This window comes from Branchiostoma lanceolatum, chromosome 17 (genome assembly GCF_035083965.1).
Source record: "Branchiostoma lanceolatum isolate klBraLanc5 chromosome 17, klBraLanc5.hap2, whole genome shotgun sequence".
In the NCBI taxonomy this organism is placed as follows: Eukaryota; Metazoa; Chordata; class Leptocardii; order Amphioxiformes; family Branchiostomatidae; genus Branchiostoma; species Branchiostoma lanceolatum.
This window is the reverse complement of record NC_089738.1, coordinates 15,108,475-15,130,805: the sequence shown is the minus strand read 5'-3', so window position 1 is coordinate 15,130,805 and position 22,331 is coordinate 15,108,475. Positions and strand designations below refer to the sequence as shown.

Here is a 22,331-nt window from a genome sequence, read left to right as displayed (position 1 = left end):
AAATAGATGTTTTATGCAAATTTTTAAACACTATCCTGCATGATTGTCTGGATTTCCAGGCTATTTGAGGATGTATCCTTCCTGATGTTTTATCAATGTCTTGTCAGAAAAACATCACCTCCTGTCTGGTTTAGCCTGGAGTCCAGCCTTCTTAGCTTTAGTCCGCTACCCAAGCTCCGCTCCCCGTAGCGGACTAAAGCTAAGAAGGCTGGACTCCAGGCCTGTTCTGGAGATCCATGCTATCTGAGGATCAAATTTCAGAACAGGCTCATATCAGCCAGCATTTAATCACCCTGGATGGAAGAAATGGTGTTAGAGAAATTTCAATCTAACAAACCTGTACAAGTAACCACCTCTACATAAGGACCACGTGGCCATTGTGACCACTTTTTGGTGGTCCCTTAAGATATTTATTTCCATTGACACAAGCTTTGACACTGCAATGAACGAAAAGAAGTTCTGGAGAGCAAACTTCACTTGCTACGCCTCGTAAGAGGAGGACCGATGATGATGATGATGATAACACAAGCTTTAAGAACCACCTGTCAACAAGATTTTATTGGTACCCTGAGTGGGCAACTTTGACTATCAACTTTGTGTATTAAGTCACAATGATGAAGGACAAAATGAATGATGCCTTCTTACCTTTTTGTAGTCTTGTTATTTTTCCCAATTTGACAAAATGCTGCAAAAACGTATAACGTTAATGTTACTAAAACAAACTGGACCCAGCTTCTGCTTGGAGATAAAGTAGATATCATTTACAGATGCATAGTGTCACAAAAAAAGAAATGCTGCTTTCTGCTTTTCAACTACCAGCATTCAAAGAAGACTTAATATCAGATGGTGTGCCCAGTTCTTCATCCTTTGTTCTGCCTCTGGTTGACACACCCCCCTCAGAAAGTCTGTTGGTCCATTCCAACCCCATCCATTACTTCCTTAGAACTGCAAATTGAATACAACGATTTTGAAACTAGTATGGGGAATAGTTCTTGAGCGTAAAGATGATTTATCATCCATTCAAAGATAGCTTTTACATTTGAAGACGTTGAAAAAGAGGAGGAGGAGATGATCATTTAGACAACCAATGGGGAAGTCCTCTGATGTAACTGGTTTGATTACCGGTGTGACTAGGATATCAATGCGCGTTTTACTACATGTTTCTTTTCTAGAAGAATTATACATCCATATTATGAAAAATTGTATAGATGGAACAACCAATTCATCTTGATTCATGAAAATGTTGTGATTATCTATATTTCAGCGCACAATATATTTTGTCTTGTCATGAGTAAAAGTAGTCCCTGTGATAGCGCATGCCAATTTGCTTACTCTACCACGTGACCTGCCTCCACCCGACGTTTCGGTGCGGTCTTCCTGGTTGGAAAGAAGTGCACAAGTATCTTCTGGAAGGAAAGGCGAAAGAAAAAGAAAACACATTCACCATGAGCTGGCAGAGCTACATCGACCAATCCTTGTTGGGTACCGGTCAGGTTGCGAAGGCCGCCATCCACGGCTTGGACGGCAGCGCATGGGCGACGAGCAACGGCTTCAAGGTGAGTGACATGAGCGGGCGCTCGCGCCTCCCCCGCCCCAGGGCCTCTAGGACTCCAGTCGGGGACCGTTACATTTCCTCCTTTAGTGTCCTACCTTTGATATTTGCGTTTAGATAATTTCTTTAGCTAGAGTAGGACAAACTTTGAGAGAAAAGTTTGTTCTAATTCATACAAATTTCTTGTTTGGGGGAAAAAGAGGAAAATTCGCCAATGTCAGACGATTCATAGTAGATATTTCCATTCAACATGGCGGCCGGGAAATTGCACGAGCCGGCATGAGGCCACGTGAGGGAAGAGTCGTCAGATTTATCCCCTCTAGATGGACCGCATGTTCTTCTAACCAATAAAGAACAGGCTACGGAAGAAATGTACATCGACTGTGAACACAGCATCAAACCAGATCGACCCGGACGATATTTCTTCTTACCCAGACATGTCCGCTATAATGTCACGCCCGACCGTCCGTCTATCAGAGCTAAAGACGAAATGTCGCGATTTTCGTAGTCAGCCCTCCCAATTTTCATTGATGGATGTTCACACACGAGAAAGAAACAAGAGCTTTTAAAAAAAGCTGGCGTTTCGGCTACGTTTATAAGTGTGAATTGTCTTTTCCCTTTACTTGAAGTAAAATCTGCCAGAGGAAGTCACTCAAGGGCTGTTCAGTCTATAAGAAAAATTGTCATTTGGGGAAATGAGTACTGTTTTAATAGAGAAAGGCAGATTGGGGAAAGCAATTTTGAAGTTACGTCACTTAACTTAAGTGCTTTTGAAAAAGCTGGTCTTGGCCTACAACTTGTACTTATTTGTAAAATGTATAATAGGCTCATTATAAAAGCTATCAATGTAATTATGTACATGGCACGCAATAAAACATAAAATTTGAAAAAGCACCATTGAATCATCAGCACTATGGTAATTAAGTGAAATAGAAGTTCATAACAGCTAAGGTTCTATCTAAAATGACTACCAAATGTCAAACAAATCAACAGCTACCTCATCCGTATTATTCTGGTTTCCGCATTTACAACATTTCTTCCTTATTTTCCTGGGTAATTTTGCTAAAATTCATGAAAATTCCCATAGTTTTGTGCCGAGGGGCGCCACTTTCCACGTCCGTGTTGTCTGAATGAAGTCGATACTGAACAATGGAGCATTTGCTACTGTAACAAAGAATCGCTGTTTTGCAAACAACATCAAGAGCCTCTGTTTACATCGGGGATAGAAGTTTAGTGGCGAGTGTTTTGCAAGAATCATCTTACCGCGCATAGGAGCCGCTGCACGGTATTTTCCATTACAATGAACAGAAAAATTCGAATGCCGGGTTTGGAATCTATGAAGTCCTGTTCATAAGACAAAGGCCTTGTATATATTAAATGAATATTTAAAAATAACAAATATAAAATATTTCTTTATTTATTAATGAAAAAAAATGATATTCATAAACATGATATTGATAGATTAATATAATATCAATATATATTTTTGATATTCAATATCTAAAAAGAAAAAAAAAATCCATGCACGGAGACGAACCCGGATCTTCTGGGTCCGAAGTGCTTCGCGTTGCCAGATCGGCCAAGCTCCGGTACGTAACTATTTACACTGGACGTAATGCTATAACCTCACTATATGGTATCATTTATGCCGATTTTTGGTCGTTTTCTTGACGAAATCATTTTTTTTCTTCTGCAATCTTGTGGAATAGATGTAATATGGTCATTTTTGAGGATATCAAAGTCCGAAACCACAATGCAATGATATTTCCGAACAGTTGTAGCAGTTACATGCGGTCGCCGTCCTGTGTCACATGCAAATCTAGCCTGCCTGCATTTTCGTGCTCTCTTGCCATATAAGGCAACGGCTATACAAGGATTTGAGAACGTATTGCCATATAAGGTCTTATTGTGTGCGACACAGTGTTGAACCAAGCTTCCCTGGTTCCTTCCTTGAAGCATGCTTGAAGGTAAAAGCCAGGACAATGCGTTCCGGCGCGCATGCGCCGAAACGCAAAAAATGCATTTCGGAGCAAATTACGTTTTACCTCCTTGCTAAAATGTAATGTATTTTGTATTATCCCGCTTTTGTATTTCCTGTATCGGAATTTTACGCCGGCATTTGATTTTATTTATGGGGGATTTCGTTATGTGGGAGGGCTTTTGAGGGTGGAAACATGGGTTTAGAGGGAACACGCGAATTGTAAAAGTCCATTTTCGACATGGTGGGATATAAGATTAGTGTGCGAATTGCCTGACTCAATCTGGTGACAGAATGTTAGCTGAAAAATATCCAGTGACGTCCTTACATGTGTCAGAGAAGTCATTGCACTGGATTCGGTATTAGTCACCTTTACGTGTACAAATTACGGAGCCTGGAAGCGCCTAGACGCGCTGACTCATGAATCATTTTCATAAGATGTACCCCCTTTCCTCCAAAAAATTAATGAATGAAGACCTGTATTATGCATATTTGTTGGGCTAAGTTCAGGTCACACAAAAAGAAAGAATAGTTTACAAACATATATACAGGTTTCAGTAATCTAGCGTGCAGATTTGGCCTCTACTTCTTTGTAATGATGAAAATGTAAAAACAGAAGGGTTTTGTTATAAATGGAAGGTCAATCGAAGTGCATAAGAAATGTGAATTTTTTTGTATTAGTTGGTGTATAAATGCTACTTTGTTTTTATCTTTTGTGTTCTCCATTTTTTAAATGTATTGTATAGCCACACAAGGAATAGTAGTGAAATGGGGGCAGACATGCATTTGCTCCTTGGAAGAAGCCATGTATGGCCATGTGTGAATAGGATAAATACTCAGCTTTTGTTGCTCATTGGGGCTTGACAAGCTGATGAACCCAGGTCTTTTGTTCTACAAACAACCCCTGCTGATTCCTATCACTTCATGATAGACTACTTAGGCCCAGCTTAGATCCTATCTCATTTGTTCAAGGGTTTGCAGGAGTGTCTAGCTTTCACTGGTGCCCCAAATGCCAGCAAAAAATGCTGTTGATAATAAAAATATAGATTTGTAGGTATGTACCCTTGAATTTAAGTTGTGACTACAGAAAACAGAACAGATTTAACACTGTGTTCTGATTTGTTTGGACATTGATACATGTTTCTGTGACTTACAGTTACAAATAGATGAATTCACAGATCGGTGGACTCCAAAAACTGTTTACATCAAGGAGGGATTACGTCATTTCAGTTAACATTCAAATACATTCTAAATTCAAAGCATGTGCTTTGTTTATGTTGATGTGTATCTACTGATCTAGCATGTTCAAATGTGTTTGAGAAATGATGTGGTGTAAGCAGTTATTGTTGTCTGTGGAAGGGTGATCTTTTGAACTTGTCTATTGTCCTACACAGTGACTCTCAAGGACAGCATTGATAACATAACTTTTCCATTCATGTATCATGTCTATATTCAAAGTTTGCATGCATTGAAATTTGTAACAACTCAAGTGATACCAAATTTTACATTCAATGACCATCTTTTCCAGGGCTGTCTCCAAGACGCGTCCCAGAATTTACTTGTTGGGACAGGAAAAAATTGCCCCATCCGTGCAAACAATCTGAACTTCGTGATATGAAATTGATGAAAATAAGCTTAAAATGAGAGAATCAAAAAGAAAATCAACAATATTGGCCCCCAACAATGAATTGGCACATCATAAGTTCGTTAAGATACAGTCATTTTGTGGTACCCTTGCCAGTTGTAGATATGGTTGCTAAATTGAATAAGTAGTGGATACCCGCAGTTCTTCTTTTCCTGGGGTCAGAGCCTCCATTAGTGTGCATCTTCCCTACTGACACATACTGCTATAGCTCTTCTGGAGCTTCAATGGTTGATAAGATTACCTTGGGGAGTGCCATCAAACAGGCAAAGACTTTGTTCCATTTCAATTTGTCCTCCCCACTGTTCAGGTTTACATTATGACATCCTCCTATGTCTTCTGCATAGCGAACAGATAGTAGGTTATTTGTAGTGTGCATTTTTTCTAGATGTCAATATCCGAACAATTTGAAAGGTCGTTATTTTCAAATTGTTCAATATGATCCTGATAAGAGAGTAGAGCAGTACAAGGAATGCTCATAAATTCCAGATTACTCTGTAGCTATCATTCTTTCTTTAAGATATGTGCAGATAAATGGAGTTCCTTGATCATATCTTTCTTTTTACCGGTAGTACTTTTTATCTCAGGCAATGTTTCAATCTTTCCGGTTTACTGCAATCTGGAAGATTGCAGTATTAGCTTGTCTTGTATTAGCTTAATCCCTGCTATTGCCCAGTGTATACCAGATGTTTGTTGTAATTCTCTGATGTAAATTTGTAGAGGGCACTTAATCATACCATAGTAAACTTTGCTGCTGGGACCTGAGATAAGAAGTTACTGGGGGCAGTGGAGGTTGAGATAAGAGAGTGGAATTGCCCTAGTGAAGGCCTGCAATAATATGATTCAGGTATCTATGTCAACATTCTGCAGTACCCTCCTTATCAGTCATTTGTGATTTATTACGGTGTGATTTTTGAAATCAGATTAAGAATGGATGTTTGGATATTGAGTCTTATGTGAGATAAACTGCAATTTGGCAAGGTAAAACAGGCTCGCTATCAAAAGAAAATATGAATATCCTACTGCAGGTAATAGAAATAGAATATATCTAGCCCAGATGAGTAGGTGAAATATTTTAGGACTATGATACTTATTTTAAGCCCTGATTGTTGAACTTGAAGAGGCTGAGGTACTTACATTTTTCTGACTGTAGCTTTGTACTGTTGCTTGGTAGTGTGTCAATCTTATATATGACCTGGACCTGACCTTGATGATCAATGTTGTTCACCCCAATTCGTTATTGAGGTTGAAATGTAATTTCATTTCTTTTCCAACAGTTTGTCCTCATTTTTAATATGTGTATATACCTTGCCAACATGATTTCCCATACAAGTGGAAAGCTTGAAGGACTTAAGCCAAGGGTTTTCTGGGAAAAGTTTGGAACTTGTGACTAATATGGTTATGTCAACAGGAGAGATGTGTGTTCTGAGCCAGGACAGGGCTGGACAGCAGTCAGGAAAGAATGCAACTCGACCAGACTTTCAGATCATATCAAATACACAATTCTTAGGCATGTATGGAGACTAGACGACTTCCTGGACATTCGTGGGAAATAGAGTCAGAGACAAACGAAAAGGAAACCCTGAGCATGACCGACCATGAAGATAAGACAAAGACTAGAATGGCAACATTTTCGGGAAAATGCAGAATATTCCCCTCCCATTACCTACACCTCAAATATGACATCCTTAGCATTGACTGTAAGGATATGACGAAGTTTCTGCATAAATTATGCAAAGGAGGTCGGCATTAGCATAATTTATGGCCAGGTGTGTTTGGCCTTTCCTAAAGGTACCTACATCTCAAATATGACATCCGTATCTTTTATGGTTAGGGATATGCATAAATTATCCATAATGCACTTATTAGCATAATTTATGGCCAGGTTTTCTGACCTTTCCTAAAGGTACCTGCATCTCATCCGTAGCCTTTACAGTAAGGGAAAAACAAGTTTATGCATAAATTATGCAAATGAGGTCCGCATTAGCATAATTTATGTACAGGTGTGTTCACCTCTCCTAAAGGTACCTACATGTGAAATATGCCATCTGTAGTCTTTACGGTAAGGGATATACATACATTATGCAAATGAGGTCCGCATTAGCATAATTTATGTACAGGTGTGTTCACCTCTCTTTAAGGTACCTACATCTGAAATAAGCCATCCGTAGTCTTTACGGTAAGGGATATACATACATTATGCAAATGAGGTCCTCATTAGCATAATTTATGTCCAGGTGTGTTCACCTTTCCTAAATATACCTACATCTCAAATATGACATCTGTAGCTTTTACGGTAAGGGAAATACAAGTGTCTGCATAATTTATGCAAATGAGGTCCTCATTAGCATAATTCATGGCCAGGTGTGTTTACCTTTCCTAAATGTATCTACTTCTCAAATATGGCATCTGCAGCTTTTACTGTAAACGCAATACAAGTTTTTGCATAAATTATGAAAATGAGGTCCTCATTAACATAATTTTTGTCCAGGTGTGTTCACCTTTCCTACAGATACCTACATCTCAAATATGACATCTGTAGCTTTTACGGTAAGGGAAATACAAGTTTCTGCATAAATTATGCAAATGAGGTCCTCATTAGCATAATTCATGGTCAGGTGTGTTTACCTTTCCTAAATTTATCTACATCTCAAATATGACATCTGCAGCTTTTCCTGTAAACGCAATACAAGTTTTTGCATAAATTATGCAAATGAGGTCCTCATTAGCATAATTCATGGCCAGGTGTGTTTACCTTTCCTTAATGTATCTACTTCTCAAATATGGCATCTGCAGCTTTTACTGTAAACGCAATACAAGTTTTTGCATAAATTATGCAAATGAGGTCCTCATTAGCATAATTTATGTCCAGGTGTGTTCACCTTTCCTACAGATACCTACATCTCAAATATGACATCTGTAGCTTTTACGGTAAGGGAAATACAAGTTTCTGCATAAATTATGCAAATGAGGTCCTCATTAGCATAATTCATGGTCAGGTGTGTTTACCTTTCCTAAATTTATCTACATCTCAAATATGACATCTGCAGCTTTTACTGTAAACGCAATACAAGTTTTTGCATGAATTATGCAAATGAGGTCCTCATTAGCATAATTTATTGTCAGGTGTATTCACCTTTCCTATAGGTACCTACATCTCAAATATAACATCCGTACATTTCAACATAAGGTACATATAACTTGCTGCAATACCATTATTAGAGCTACCACCGCACATCTACTTGGTTTTTGGCAGAAGAAGAAGAAGAAAGAAGAAGAAGAAGAAGAAGAAGAAGAAGAAGAAGAAGAAGAAGAAGAAGAACAGGCAAGCAAAAACAGTATATCCCCCTTCCCACTGGAAGGGGAATATAATAATAGCACAGGAAAAATCAATGTAGTCATCAGTGTTCTGTCAGTATTCATTTCAGATTGCAGTCAATGTTTTTTTAATGTACCTGTCATCACTGTGTAAAATCAAATGGCTCAGAAAGGCTAGACAGACAATAGACTTACAAAATGTTCAGCCTATGGAACGATATATCGTAAATTAACATCATTACTTTTCTTATGGATCCACATTCTGATCTATCTCACAGTGAAAATGTGACAAAGTTTACATGATTATGAAACAAAAGAGGTCTTTATCTTTTTTATTTGTGGTATGTTATTGAGAAAGCAGGAAATGGTAATTTCCATACATTTTGGTATATAAGCACTTTTACATTGCACAATCCTACTCTTCGATACATCAATATAAAAATAAAGATATTGTTTCAACATCGCCAAAAGCAATAAAAGCACTGCGACAAGGTTGTTTCAAATAGTTGAAACCAATAGTCAATAATGGTGGCTGGGCAATATTCATACGGACGCAGAATGGGATGTCTTGAGGATCCACATTGGTTATTTGTTAAGTGGTCTGTTATCTGTCTCGGGATTGAAGGAGACAGTATCAGGCCTCCCAGCTAGTCTCCAGAATTACTTACTAGTTTTGGACCCTGCTGGATACTTGTGTTGCAGTAAATACTGTAATTTTCTTATTGAAAATAAGTATCTCCATCGTAATAAGTATTTTGTACATCGTGCTTTGAAATTAGGTTTGTCAATTTATATTTAGACATGCTAGTTTTACATGAAAATACTACATGTACTGGGGTATCCCTGAAACTAGGTCATGGTGTTGGATGACCTACTTTTATGTCTTGCAACCTTGAAATATACAGATGAAAAAGAAGCAATTTAACACAAATAAGATCATAATATCAATTAATATGTCTTCAAATTACTAAAAAGGTAAGGCTGTCACTGATATGATGAAAATGTCATTATCAGACTAAACGATGTAAAATGATTTTTTTAAAGAGCTAAAAAGAGCCTACACATTAGTAATCACTTTTTTGAAGATATGCATTTTGCCAATGCCAGAAATAGATATTTATACTACATAGCAAGGTTTTGGTCTTTAAAATCTTTAAGATCTTTATTTGTTTTAACCAACATCACAGAAGTACATATGATTCGTACTGATACATGCACATCTGAATTGCGTTGATCTTTACAAACATAACATACATTAATATGCCAGTGGCAAACACTTGTATCAGACAGTTCATATCTAGAGAGTGTATATTGTATGTAGATTATTTATGATTCATTCTTCCCAAAAGATAGATGTTACCATGTTTAATGGAACAGGGAGCAATAGAATAGAGGCCATGACTTAGTCATTTGAAGTACAAGTATTTTATATTTGTTAAGTATGACGCACACAGATATTGTTTGTGTCATCTTCTATAATTGATGATCAATGCCAGGTTGGGAATTCGTGGTTTACCTGCCAAGCATGATCAGGAAGCAGAGGATGTATGTCAGCAAGACAGATGAATATTGTTTTATAATTGCAAAGTGCTCACGATATTGTGCAATATTGGAAAACATTGTTATGACTTATGGTATCATATGCTCTACTAGATCTTAAACGTTATCGCAACAGAAAATGGGTTTGTTTTTGTTTTTGTTACAGGCATGGAAGGTTTCTATATTCGATGCACTGTGCTAGAAATTTTGATAACCACCTACGTGTCTACATGATACATATGCATGAATACACAGTATCAGTATGACACATTCAGTTGGTTTCTGAAGCAGATTTCCAGACACTATGTAATGTTGTATTGTAGTCATCCAATGTCCTGCCCACAACCTGTGACATTTTTCTGCATTCTCCAAGTTTTTCCTGGTGGAAATATGGACGTCATGTAGATATAGGCAGCCAGGGATGAGGAATTTACGTAGGTGTAGGCTGCATATATACATACAGGAGAAAAGTTGCCGCCACCAAAGTGAATTCCTGACACGTTTCAGTAGGCAGATTTTGTGTGTGTGATATCACTGTGTAAGAATGTATCATGCAGGAAGACACACCTACGTAATTAAGGAACCATTCCCTTCCAGTGGAAGCAATGTACCGTTCAAAATCATATTTGTGAACAAATGGCTGGACCATTGGCCCTTCAAATGATTGCTTGGCTGAACTGTTCAGTCTCAAGAGTCAAGTATTTGTATCAAACAGATTCTCATTTCAAGTGGGCTACTACAACATGTACTAAACAATTTTCTTTCTGTGCACCTGATTTGGTGCTTTCAAGGCCAAGTGATGCAACCCTTTGTCCACACTTGAGTGGGGGTAAATACAAGCTAGCATGGATGACAGAACATGAACGCAATGTTTGACTGTTTGTTTAATTTGGCTCTTACACATCAATGAAAGTCAACACTTACCTTTGACATTCTGTGTCTCTTGACATTATTACTATCAACCTCATTGATCTCATCAATGCATTTACTTATCAAAGTTGAGGTATGCGGCTGGAATCCATAAATTTCAAGGTCCATTACTTCAGCTTATTGATGTTGCCATTACAGATGTTGCAATAAAGGTAAGAGAATGGTACTTGTAGTCAAAGAACAAATTTGCAGTGACCGTCCGTCTCCGTTGCAAATGAGTCCTACCCCAGACATTTTAGTGCCATCCTGAGACACTAATGGGTTTACAAGTAAGGTTATTGATTTTCATCGCCATGACAACATGGTTCATCGAATCCGCACATTAGGGAAAACTTTAGGACTTGATTGTCCCACCAATCAAAAGCCGTTCTCCCTGCACCGCTGGTTCTAAGTGGAGCTTGCAAAATTGTATTAGGTGTTTTGGGAGCTGTTGATGCTTTGAATTATGGATAGGAATGGCAGGATAATTTCATACCTTGCTGAGGGCAAATTCAGGGCCTGTCATTGTCTATAGGGACCTCAGTGGTCAAGTGTTCAATTAACAGGGCTCGAAATACAGTTTTGCTAGTAGCCATGAAATCTTTCCTGCAGTTTACAGAGAACATATACTATATTAGATTTCTTGTCTTTCTGTACATAAATCATAACCTCAGACTTGATACAGCCCAGATTTTCCTTCTATAAATTAATCTTTGGAGGCTGTGATACAACTGCAACCATTGCCAATTAGCGTCTTGTGCACATGGCATGCTGGGAGCCTTAGCTTCAGCTGCAGTATATCAATGACCTAGGAGAATCTGAAGTATTTAAAGTTGGCACGCTGCAACAAACATGGTATGCAGAACAGTCAGGTTGAAAACAGGTAGACATGCACTTGTGTCAGGAGTGGAGACTTGGTGATCACTGGGTCATGCAGATGTAAGAGGAAAGTATGTGAGAGGGCATCGTGCTATTCTATTGCTTTACTCTACCATCAATATAACTATAAGGCCTTTCAGGGCTTGGAAACCTGCATGCAATGTGCAGAGAAAAGTTAAGATTGCAGAAAGGAATATTAGCAAGTTGTACTTTGGCTGGCTAAAAGTGTTATTGCAGAAAATTAAGAAAAATGTATTTCAAGCCCTGCAAGGTCCATTGATATGAATACCATGTATAATTAGGGTATTGATGGAGTTTAGCTTAGTTGAGAAACTGCAGTATCAAATACTGATAGAACCCGTTTTTGACTGGTTATGCTGCTCACCTTTTTTATACATCAGTAATAAAACTAGCATGCTTTTTAGCAAAATTGAAATTCAGTGTGTGTTCTTTTTGATTACCATTGATGCCTGTGTCAATATATTTCCTCAAGTCATCAGTCACTAATTGATTTCATACATTTATACATAAGACAATTTATGAAGGTTATGAATATGCAAAGTTGATGTGCAATGATTCATATTTGCTATTAACCCACATGTTACAATTATGAAAAGCAGATGCATGTATTTCTAGATAAGTTTGTTTTTTAAACCCATAAATCAGTAAATGCAGAATGTTTCCCTTCCCATATCTTTTGATGTTATTGTCCTGAATACGTCAAAAACTATCTAAAACAATCTCTCATGTTATCAAGGTAAAATATGACATTCCATCCACAGTTCTCTGCACAAATACTGAAGTTAATCAAACATTTCAGTGGAATATTTTTGTGTCATTCCGTAGCTTATGAAAATGTATCATTTTGTAACTAACTTTCCCCTTCAACTTACGACAAATTTTTCTCTGACATTGTGACAAATGGAAATGAACCATTCAGCAGGGGGCCAAAGCCCACAAATGTCATATCATTAAGGTAGATTTAAAGGTGTGATGCCCTCTACTGCCGGTGCTTGGTCCCTTCCATATCAACCATCAAACCCACTGCCAGTAGAAACCAAATGTTCCCCTCCATGGGAAAAGTAATCAGTGAACAGCCTATGAACAGGGTAAGGCCTACCCAAGCAATTGACCTCTCCTGAAGATGAGGTGATCCCCAGGGTAGATCCTGATGATGCACATCCTGGCTACATCTCCTGGATATGGGTCAGACTGGGTGGGTGGGAATAGCAGCAATCAGGGATGGGCAGTGGAGTTCATGGTGGAATACACGGTAAAGTCTATCGCTGTATCGGTTAATACAATCTCAGGGCTGGAAATACCACCTGCACGTGTAGGTAGAATTGGAGTTGTGCAGGTATTTCTGATGTCTCCCTGCACCTAACCTACACTGAGCAATGTACAAAAATGTTTCGCATTAACCACGTAAAAATGCACTACTAAATAAATAAAACAAGTTGTATATTCAAATAAAACAATAATTGGTGACGGGAAAAATGACAGAGAACAAAAAATTTTACCAACATTTTCACCCTAACCACAGGTTTTTTTGTGGAGAAGATTTACATTATGGTTCGGTAGTGCCAGTGGATATTCACCTCACATGCAGCATTCGAGAACATTCTGCCACTAGATATATCTGACTCAGACGGATGGGCTTTGGTGACGATGCTGCAGTGTAGTGAGATTGAGCACAATGGTCCTGGAGGGCCGCCACGCATTTTGAAATTATTGAGTTATTGAAATATCCAATTATAGATATTGTTTTTACTATTTCCATCCATGTTTTTTAAACCTTTAGCACACTGAAGTAGCCGTTTGGCACCCCATTACCTTACAGAGTTAGGCAGCAGGGAGAAGGTTAAAGCAAAGAAATAATGGATTCTAAACATGGCTGTACAAATGCAGTTTGACATGTTATATCATTAATGTGATACTAATGTTATACTAATGCACAGTGTTTCTTATGTTTCCATGCAGGTCACTGCAGATCAAGTGCTGAAAATAGTCAATGCCTTCAACTCCGGCACCCTAGCCGAATTCTACACATGTAAGTGACATATTATTACATATAACATATTCAATCTGTCTGGTTAGTATGTCCTGAAAATTAGGACATGCTGGTTTTATATATGATATTGCTAAAGTATTCTTTAGAGACATAACGTCAGGACAATTAGTAAGGTTATAAAAAATGTAGATAGTACCATCATCACTTTAACAAGAAAAGTGGTAGCTATAGGTATACAATTTCTTTTACAGCTTACCCTATGACACGAAAGCATTCTGAAGCATGTGTAGCAGTTAGATAGCTTGTATTACCATCTAATGATAGCTTCACCTAGAGGTTTGCCTGCATGCTTCCAGTCACACACACACAGGCAGATTTTGTTGAAAATGCAAACTGACTCCAGCTTCCACAGTCCAGAAGAAGTAGTGAGCAAAATGCAACCAGAGCATGCCTCGATTTTGCGACTTTTGCACGTAGCTGCATGACAGATGCTGGTAGGTTCCCACTTGACAAGACGTATATGTCAGCCCGTTGGCTGGACATGTTCTGAAAAGTTGTACTTTTGTACAGTGCAAATTTTGAATTTTTGTTCACAAAACATTTGAATCTTTTTTTACACAAGCTACAAGACATATATGTCAGCCTGTTGGCTGGACATGTTTCAAAAAGTTGTTCATTAATTTTGTACGTTGCAAGTTTTTAGATTTTGGTCAGGTTCACAAACGTTTTTTATATTTTTGACACAACCTAACCCTTTGGCTAGAGTTGTTTAAAAAGTTGTACATTAAATTTTGTAAATTAGTAGTAAACAAATTTTTGTTCACATACGTTTTGAATGTTTTTGAAATAAGCTTTTAAGACAGTGTTGGAAGTTAGCAAGACATTGCCAATGCCTTATATTCTGATAAACAAGGTCATACCATGTTCTAACTAATACCTTTTGGAACTGTTCATGACATCTTATGACTCCTAAAAGCAATGTTGTGCAATAAGATTTGAGTTTAAAGCAACTGAATACCAACTTTCATGTTAAGAGTGAAACAGATCTTTCATATCCTGTCTAATCCAACACTACAGTTTAAGTTAAGGAGTTCAACACCTAAGAAGGTCAACTGTTGTCTAAGGCAAATATCTTCAAGTTGGTTGTCGAATGATATTCCAAATGTGCACTAATTCTCACTTTCCACTCATCCTGACTATTCTTTTCCTTGCAGCTGGCATGTATATAGGTACAGAAACAACTGAAAGTGGAACAGAGCAAGAGATCAAATACAAGTTTATAAAGCAGAATGGTAAGGCATTCTATGTCAAAGAAGGCGACACAGGAGCATGTGTCTTCAAGACAAACACATGTAAGTATTAAGAGTCCTTTTTTGTGTTAAGTATGATGTATTTCTGCTTTCCTCGTCCTTTGTCTCAAGTTCCTTAATTCCTTTTGTATGTTGATTATTTGCGATGTAGAATTTTGAACCTCAAAAGATTTCCTCAGCATTTTGCTTGACATTTTGTTTCATTTGTGCATGTTGGTGTATACTAAATTATGCTTTTTCATAGGCTCAAAGCATTATATAATTTAGTACTGATTATAGCGCTCATTACTGTAATATATCATTTGATTTGCCCCACACGATATCGCGTTGTCAGCCCTACTACCAAATCAGACATTGTTAAGAGAAACGTCTGGCTCAGCATACCCAGTGCTATATTTATGCAAACTGTACAGAACAACTGAAAGCAATCAGATGATGTAACTCAAATGAAAGTTCATTAGTGATAGACATCTAATATTCTATTTTCGTACACAAAGTAATAATCTTACCTGCAAGCTTTTAATCAATCCTCTGATCGTTGCCTTTTCAAATTGTGAAGGATTAGAAGACTGATCGAAAGCTTGTTGGTAAGAGCTTTAGCTTTGTGTACAGAAACATTGTATAGAATCTCCACAAGATGATGATCTGCCAAAAATAGTTACTCAAGCAACTGGATAAAATTTTGAAACAGACGTTTCAGACAGCATCCGCTGTCTTTCGTCAGTGACTAAGGAAAGAGCTGGAAAACCAGGTTTTATACCAAAACTCTGAATAGATATACGTTGATGAAGATTAGACATCAAGGTAGTAAGATACGCCAAAAATAGTTACTCAAGCAACTGGATAAAATTTTGAAACAGTCAGATGTTTCAGACAGCATCCGCTGTCTTTCGTCAGTGACTAAGGAAAGACAGCGGATGCTGTCTGAAACGTCTGACTGTTTCAAAATTTTATCCAGTTGCTTGAGTAACTATCTCTGAATAGATATGTTAATGAGGTTAAGACCATTTAGGATGTATTGACTTTTGCTCATGATCAATAAGAGACTTGTCCTCAATAAACAGTAACGTTTCTCTCTTGGATTTCAGGTTTGATCATTGCTGTGTATGAAGATGGCATGCAGGCGGGCAACTGCAATGATGTAGTGGAAAAGCTGGGGGAATATCTGTTGGAGTGCAACTTCTAGGCACCCACCTTCCGTGCTGCTGCTTTTTTTCCTTTCCAGCCGACACCGACTAGGATATTTCTATATATGACCAAAAAAAAGAAAAAAAATGGAAGCCATGATTGTAACCTGGTTAGCCTTGTTATGGTCCCTCAAAGTGATCAGAGTTCTAGACACCCCTATTCTGAACTTAGCTAGTCTAGCATTGCTGCTGTAACAAGGAGAAAACAGAACAGGATTTTGCGACGGCAAAATCTATAATTAGCCAAGTTATTGATAGAAATATGTGGATGACAATGGATGAAATAGGATACCAACAGGAGCCCTTGGAATTTGTTTCGTAGTCCAGAATTCTGCTAGGAGGAACGGCAACTAGGGTTCAGAGTTGGGTGTGTGTAGAACATGATCCTTACTTTAGGGATGTAAACTAGCCTTGAAGTTAAACTAGAATTAATTCCACTGCTTTCTATCATTCCTGTAGACAACAAACTTTAGAAGTGAGTAGAGTAGACATGTTTAGATACAGGGTGGTCCACTGTGCTCAGAGTAAGTGTTAGAACCAGTTAATCCAAAATCCTCGCTATGTTTGTTATGTCAGTGATGAAAACTGGTATCTGCATGGAAAGACATGATGTGCTGTCATTTTTAACCAAGATTACTTTGTTGAAACAATATATTTTATTACAATGTATATGGTAATGCTATTTCCTTCTGTGTTTTTGTTGCTTTAGTCTATTATCAATTAAAGCAAGTACTACTTTGTTGTGAGTAAAATTCATCCTTTTTTCATTTAAAAGAAAAATCTGTTTCAAGATCCATTGTTGAAGAACATGATATTGTTTGTACTTTATAAGTATCGAAAGGTTGATGATATGAGTTGTGTGCATATTGATTGCTAGCCTTAAATGTTTATGTTCAAGGGTCCGGGATGCTCAATGTATTTTAAGATACCAGTTTTCGTAAGCAATTACAAATGGCTACAGTGTGCATTTTATGGACAGAGTAAGAAGGGTCTCTCAATATGTGATAGTTGCTTGAATGAAGCAAAAGGTAACATACCTTCCCTTAACAAATAGTCAATATGAATTCCTCTTCAAGTTGTTGCATTTTCTATATCTTCATTCCATCTTTTTCTCTAAGGCAACTCTTCGTAGAAGCATTCCAATCTTTGCTCTCTATTTTCTTTACAGTTCTTTGTAGATGCATTCCAGCATTTCTGTAGACTTACTAGATCTAGAATTAGTAAGACTTTATAATGCAGGTTCCCACAAGGTAGAGTTAACTGTGAGAAGTTGTTGCTGTTGTACCCATAGAAATGTAAGATAGGAGTTTTCGCAAGGCTTATGATGTAGGCCACTGTGTATGGTGCTTTGTCCTTGTCCCTGTAACCCTTGTACAGCCGTAACTAAAAGTCATCAAATCACAATGCCACAACAATTCATCTCCACGCTTCTCACCTGAAAGAAGGTGGTAGTCAAGAAAAAACAAGAATCCTTGTTTACCTTATTGTTCATTTTTGAAACTTTTGGAAGGAGGCAAAATTGTAAAGTTGGAACTACCTTTGTCTTGGACCACTTTTACTTTACACTAAGGATATTACAATTTCTAGACATATTACAAAGACTAGACAAGAAGACGAAATACCATCTCGTGATGTCTCCGAAAGTTGCCAAAAGCTCTTACTGTCGCTTTGAGACGGAGTGAAATGTCTGAGACAGTGGACTCATGGTATTGATGTGGCTGTAACATCTCCCCGGTAAAGAGACTATAAACTGATAGTTGTATAAAATACCCAATGTCAGTGTTAAACGGTAACATGCAGCAACTTAACTGTTTGTAATCTGTGTGTTTGTTGTGCCATTTCTAAAATAGCATAAAGCTGGGTCATCACCTCATGCTGGAAAAAGTGGTTGCAAAATTACATGGTAGCTCAAGAAATGACCAATTCATCTCTTAGAACAGTATCAAAAAACTTGACTGAAGAAGAAAGAAAGAAGAAATCATGTTTCAAATTTTACTGAAAGGCAAACTGAAGTGATAGATTGTTTTAGCTGAATCAGGAACTGATTCCTGGGCCAAAATGGCTACAGCATCCTTGGTGGGACACTCTAGAATCAAGTTGTGGTTGTCTAAAGACCGAAGTGTGATTTTCTTCCCGTTTCTGGCCATATCTGGGTCCACGATAGCCTCGAACAGCCACCCCGTTGTTGTTTAATAGTGTAATAAACTTACATGGGTGAGGTGACCATGCTTGTTGCCACATATTTGTATATTAATCATTAGGTCATATCAGTTTAATCCCATGGTTTTCTCATACTTTTATGATCTACAAATAAAAAGAAATGTATCGGTTGTAGTGGAAAAAATTTGGCAACCCTCATGTTAATTAACATTCATGTTTTATTGTTCATACATGATGAAAACATTCAATGTAACATCTAAGTATTGTCTGCCATGTATTACAGGTCTGGGTTAGGTATTACCAGGCCTTGTTATTTAACTCAGCCAAATTTTAACGAAATGTCTAACAAGCAAGGAAGTGATTTGTTGTGGCCGTAGTAGATTAGAAAAGTTCGCTGCCTAACTGAGAGGGTCATACTTTTCATGATGCCCATTTTAATCCAATGATATTTCTATGGGTAGCTTGGTCTTTGGGTAGTAGTAAATGCGAGGCCTAACGATCTACAACGTGCTGTCTGAGATACGAATAAATACATGTGAAGAAAAAGTAGGGATAAGTAAATTGAGTTGTTACCTTTTTAGAAGGTATGTGGAATCCTTAGTAATTCAATGGTATAACAGAATATGAGTTATATATTAGTCACTTATTGTAACCCTATGCAGCTTGCCTTGTGTTAGATTCTAAGTGGAAAATTATGACAGCTGTTTTATCATGTATTAAAGTTTTATTGTTCAACACATGTTAGAGGTTTTCGAGTTTCAAACATGTCATATATTAAAGAGTGTTGCACAAGCTTTTATTAGTCCTCTTAGAGTCTTACAGAGCAATGTACACATGTATACATTTTACTATATTATAGTTTATTATTTTTGTTATTGTATCAAGAGAAGTTGTGTTTCAGTTCAGTGCCAAAGTAGTTGAGAGAGAACTGCAGCCTCTGCAGTACCAGAACTTGTGAACTGGGCCAGACGTTGGTTAGTTCTGGGGGCAGTCATTACTCTGAACCTTCACAATAAAAGGAATTTGCATCATGTTCAAGAAGTTTGTCCAAGAACCGCACAAAATTGACATTCCCCAAAAACCAATTGTGGGAGGAAAAAAACACAATTTCAATTGTTGCACATGCATGACAGCATCAGTTTCAAACCAAGCTTAGAATAAAGCAGCAATTGGCTGATCTGTAGTTACCATGGAAATAATGGTCCAAAAGTGCACATAAAAAAGGTTTTGAAATTTAAGCCATCTGTGCCATCTTGAATACACTGTCGAAAATAACACTCTGTTCCTGAGGTGTCACAAAAATGACTTTACCAACCCCAGAATGTAACCAGTCCAGCCCAGGAGGTTAGATCAACCTGTCCTGTAGTTTTAAAGCTATTGATAGCTCACCTATCCCTACAGTACTGTAGCTTCAATGCCAGATCTGTCACTGAGCCCACTGCAAAGAAAAACTGTAGGTCTGTTCTATTCACCTGTCTCCAATGTGTCTTCATTGTGTGATTGGTTGGAATGAATGGATGAATCAGAGTATGCTGTTAAGTACTAAGAGCGAGAAAGATTCCAATAATTACGTATTTATGCAAGACATCAACAAAGTGTCCTGCCATAATGAAGGTGAGGAAGGATTGATACATGCTCCAAAATTAACCATTACAGGAGAAAATTCAGTGTTATGGCAAATATGGCCAGTCTTTTTTCTTCTATCTCTATAAAATTTCCTTATGATATATATTAACATCTCAGAAACAGACCAGATCACGCCTGCCAACTTGCATGCCACTCCAAACTTGCCAAGTATACTGTATATATACACACACACATCAAATAAATCCAAATCATTTTACATCAGCGAAGATGTAGATGTTAGCTTTGACAAGAATTTGATTAACTTCCAACAAGGAATGCATCAGCAGTTGAGTAATAGCAGACCTAGGACATGAGTTAATCATAGACTACAAAGTGCATTCAAATCTACTGTACATGTTGTTTAAGAAAAAGGCTTGAGATCTTTAAAATATGTGTTTTTTATAGCTGGCCTCTTCATCGGTGATGGAGCTGACAACAAGTACAAGTTCCTGAGGCAGAATGAGAATTCCCTCTATGTGAAGAAGGGAGAGGATGGAGCCTGCATCTTCAAGACCAAGCAGTGTAAGTGTTCCAGAGTGTGAGATTAAGCCTGTCACACAGAGCCGATCATGGCCTCCCGACCTTCTTCAGACCATGGTTGGGAGTTAGTCATGAGCAAGATCATCTAGATATCTGATTGAAAATTCATGTGTTGGTAGAAGTCAATCTGAATCAATTGCCAACACTAAAAATTTGGGTAAGTCAAATTTTTGTGTGTTTGCAATTGCAGCTCAGATTTGATCAAGGAGGTCGTCTGTGATTGGGAGTTGGTTGGTGAGGTTGCCTACTAGTCTTTAAAAGCCGTCTTTGTGCCAGCCAACTGAATTTTTACAAATCAAGCTCAGGAAAGTCATGTTGAACTTCTTAGATGTGATCAGAGGAGCAAACTGGAGCTAGAATTGGATGGATTTAAGTCCACTAGCAACCAAGTGAAAACCTTGGTTGGAGTGGTTGTGAGCAAATCTGTGGGAAAGTCGTGAATGTGTGACAGGGTTTACATCGTATATATGCTTTGCCAGTTCAGGGATCAATACTAGAGTTGGCAAAGCATGGATCACTGCCCTGGGGTTTCTCATGGGAAAGTGTTAAGGCCAAGACCGACTTGATTGATGTTGTAATCATATTACAGGAATACGTTCTCTCAGAGACAGTGGGCGTTATAAACTTCCTGGCACGTTTGACCAATTGCTGACGTCACGTATCCGCAATGACACGTGTCAATAAAGTCACGTGTCCGTAACTCTCGCGAGTTTACGTTCGGCAGTGATTGGTCATTATTGATCCTGAAGAAGGCGACAGTGGTCGTCGGAAATTCGATCCGTGAATACCTTAGTGTTGGAAGAAAGTTTAGCATTGTATTATGATTACTACCAACACAGATGAGCTTTCATTATACGTTATCTTGTTATCCTCAGCAAAGTATCTTCCAGGGCAGCAGGACAACTCTGGTGCATACATTTTTAAGCCTCGCTGTTCATTGAAGCCAACCCTAAGGCTCTTTAGTTTAGCACCACCCCTTTGTTTATTACTTTATTTCAACTGAAGTAAACTTGATATATATTGTCCTATCTGACATATTTGTAACCTATCTGACATATTTGAGGCTTACATTTTGAAGGCAGACTGAGTTTGTGTGGGGAAATTTTTTGGACAATTTTGCCGATTATTAAGAATTTGAAAGCGTTCTCTCTTTTTTTAAAAACAGGTTTGATCTTTGGGGTCTACACCGAGGGTATGCAGGCTGGCAACTGTAACAACGTTGTGGAGAAACTGGGCGACTACCTGATTGGTAGTGGTTATTAGAAACAACGTTGCAGATTTCAATCCCTCAGCACCTAGATGTGAAGGTTCATGGCCATGTGTTTTGCTGTCACCAATTGTTGCCTGTTACCATTACAGGTGTTAAGAAGTAAATTCAGGGACCTGGGGTCATGTGTTTATGTACATAACCTGCTGGACAACACCACAATGTTTTCATATCTTTGTATACAGTACCTGACACACCTTTGGTTATAACATACACTGTTGACTTATCCCCAGTGCATTGTATGACTGAGACTGGACCTGCTTTCCGGTGTTATTTTAGACTTATGTTTTCTTGCATTGTAAAAGCAGGAGTTTCCTTCCAAAGAAACTATTGAAGATTAGCCAGATCATACCCTGATGTTATGTGTTGCATTAAAAATTAGCCACTGTTGTTGCTATCAATCCAGTCTGGTT

At 38.0% G+C, this 22,331-nt stretch overlaps 1 protein-coding gene across 2 annotated transcripts; it reads left to right on the top strand.

Annotated features, from left to right (window-relative positions):
- The first annotated feature begins 1,319 nt into the window (after positions 1-1,319).
- Positions 1,320-22,119, top strand: LOC136423521 (profilin-1B-like). 2 transcript variants are annotated; one of them, XM_066411711.1, is made up of 4 exons: positions 1,320-1,556; positions 13,798-13,867; positions 15,043-15,180; positions 16,227-19,954. In XM_066411711.1, the coding sequence occupies exons 1-4, from the start codon at positions 1,446-1,448 to the stop codon at positions 16,322-16,324; spliced, it is 417 nt and encodes a 138-aa protein (XP_066267808.1). In that variant the 5' UTR covers positions 1,320-1,445; the 3' UTR covers positions 16,325-19,954. The 2 variants fall into 2 exon arrangements, with proteins under 2 accessions (XP_066267808.1, XP_066267809.1); XM_066411712.1 differs by lacking the exons at positions 15,043-15,180; positions 16,227-19,954 and adding exons at positions 20,517-20,633; positions 21,817-22,119 and having other exon boundaries at positions 1,327-1,556.
- The last annotated feature ends 212 nt before the right edge of the window (positions 22,120-22,331 follow it).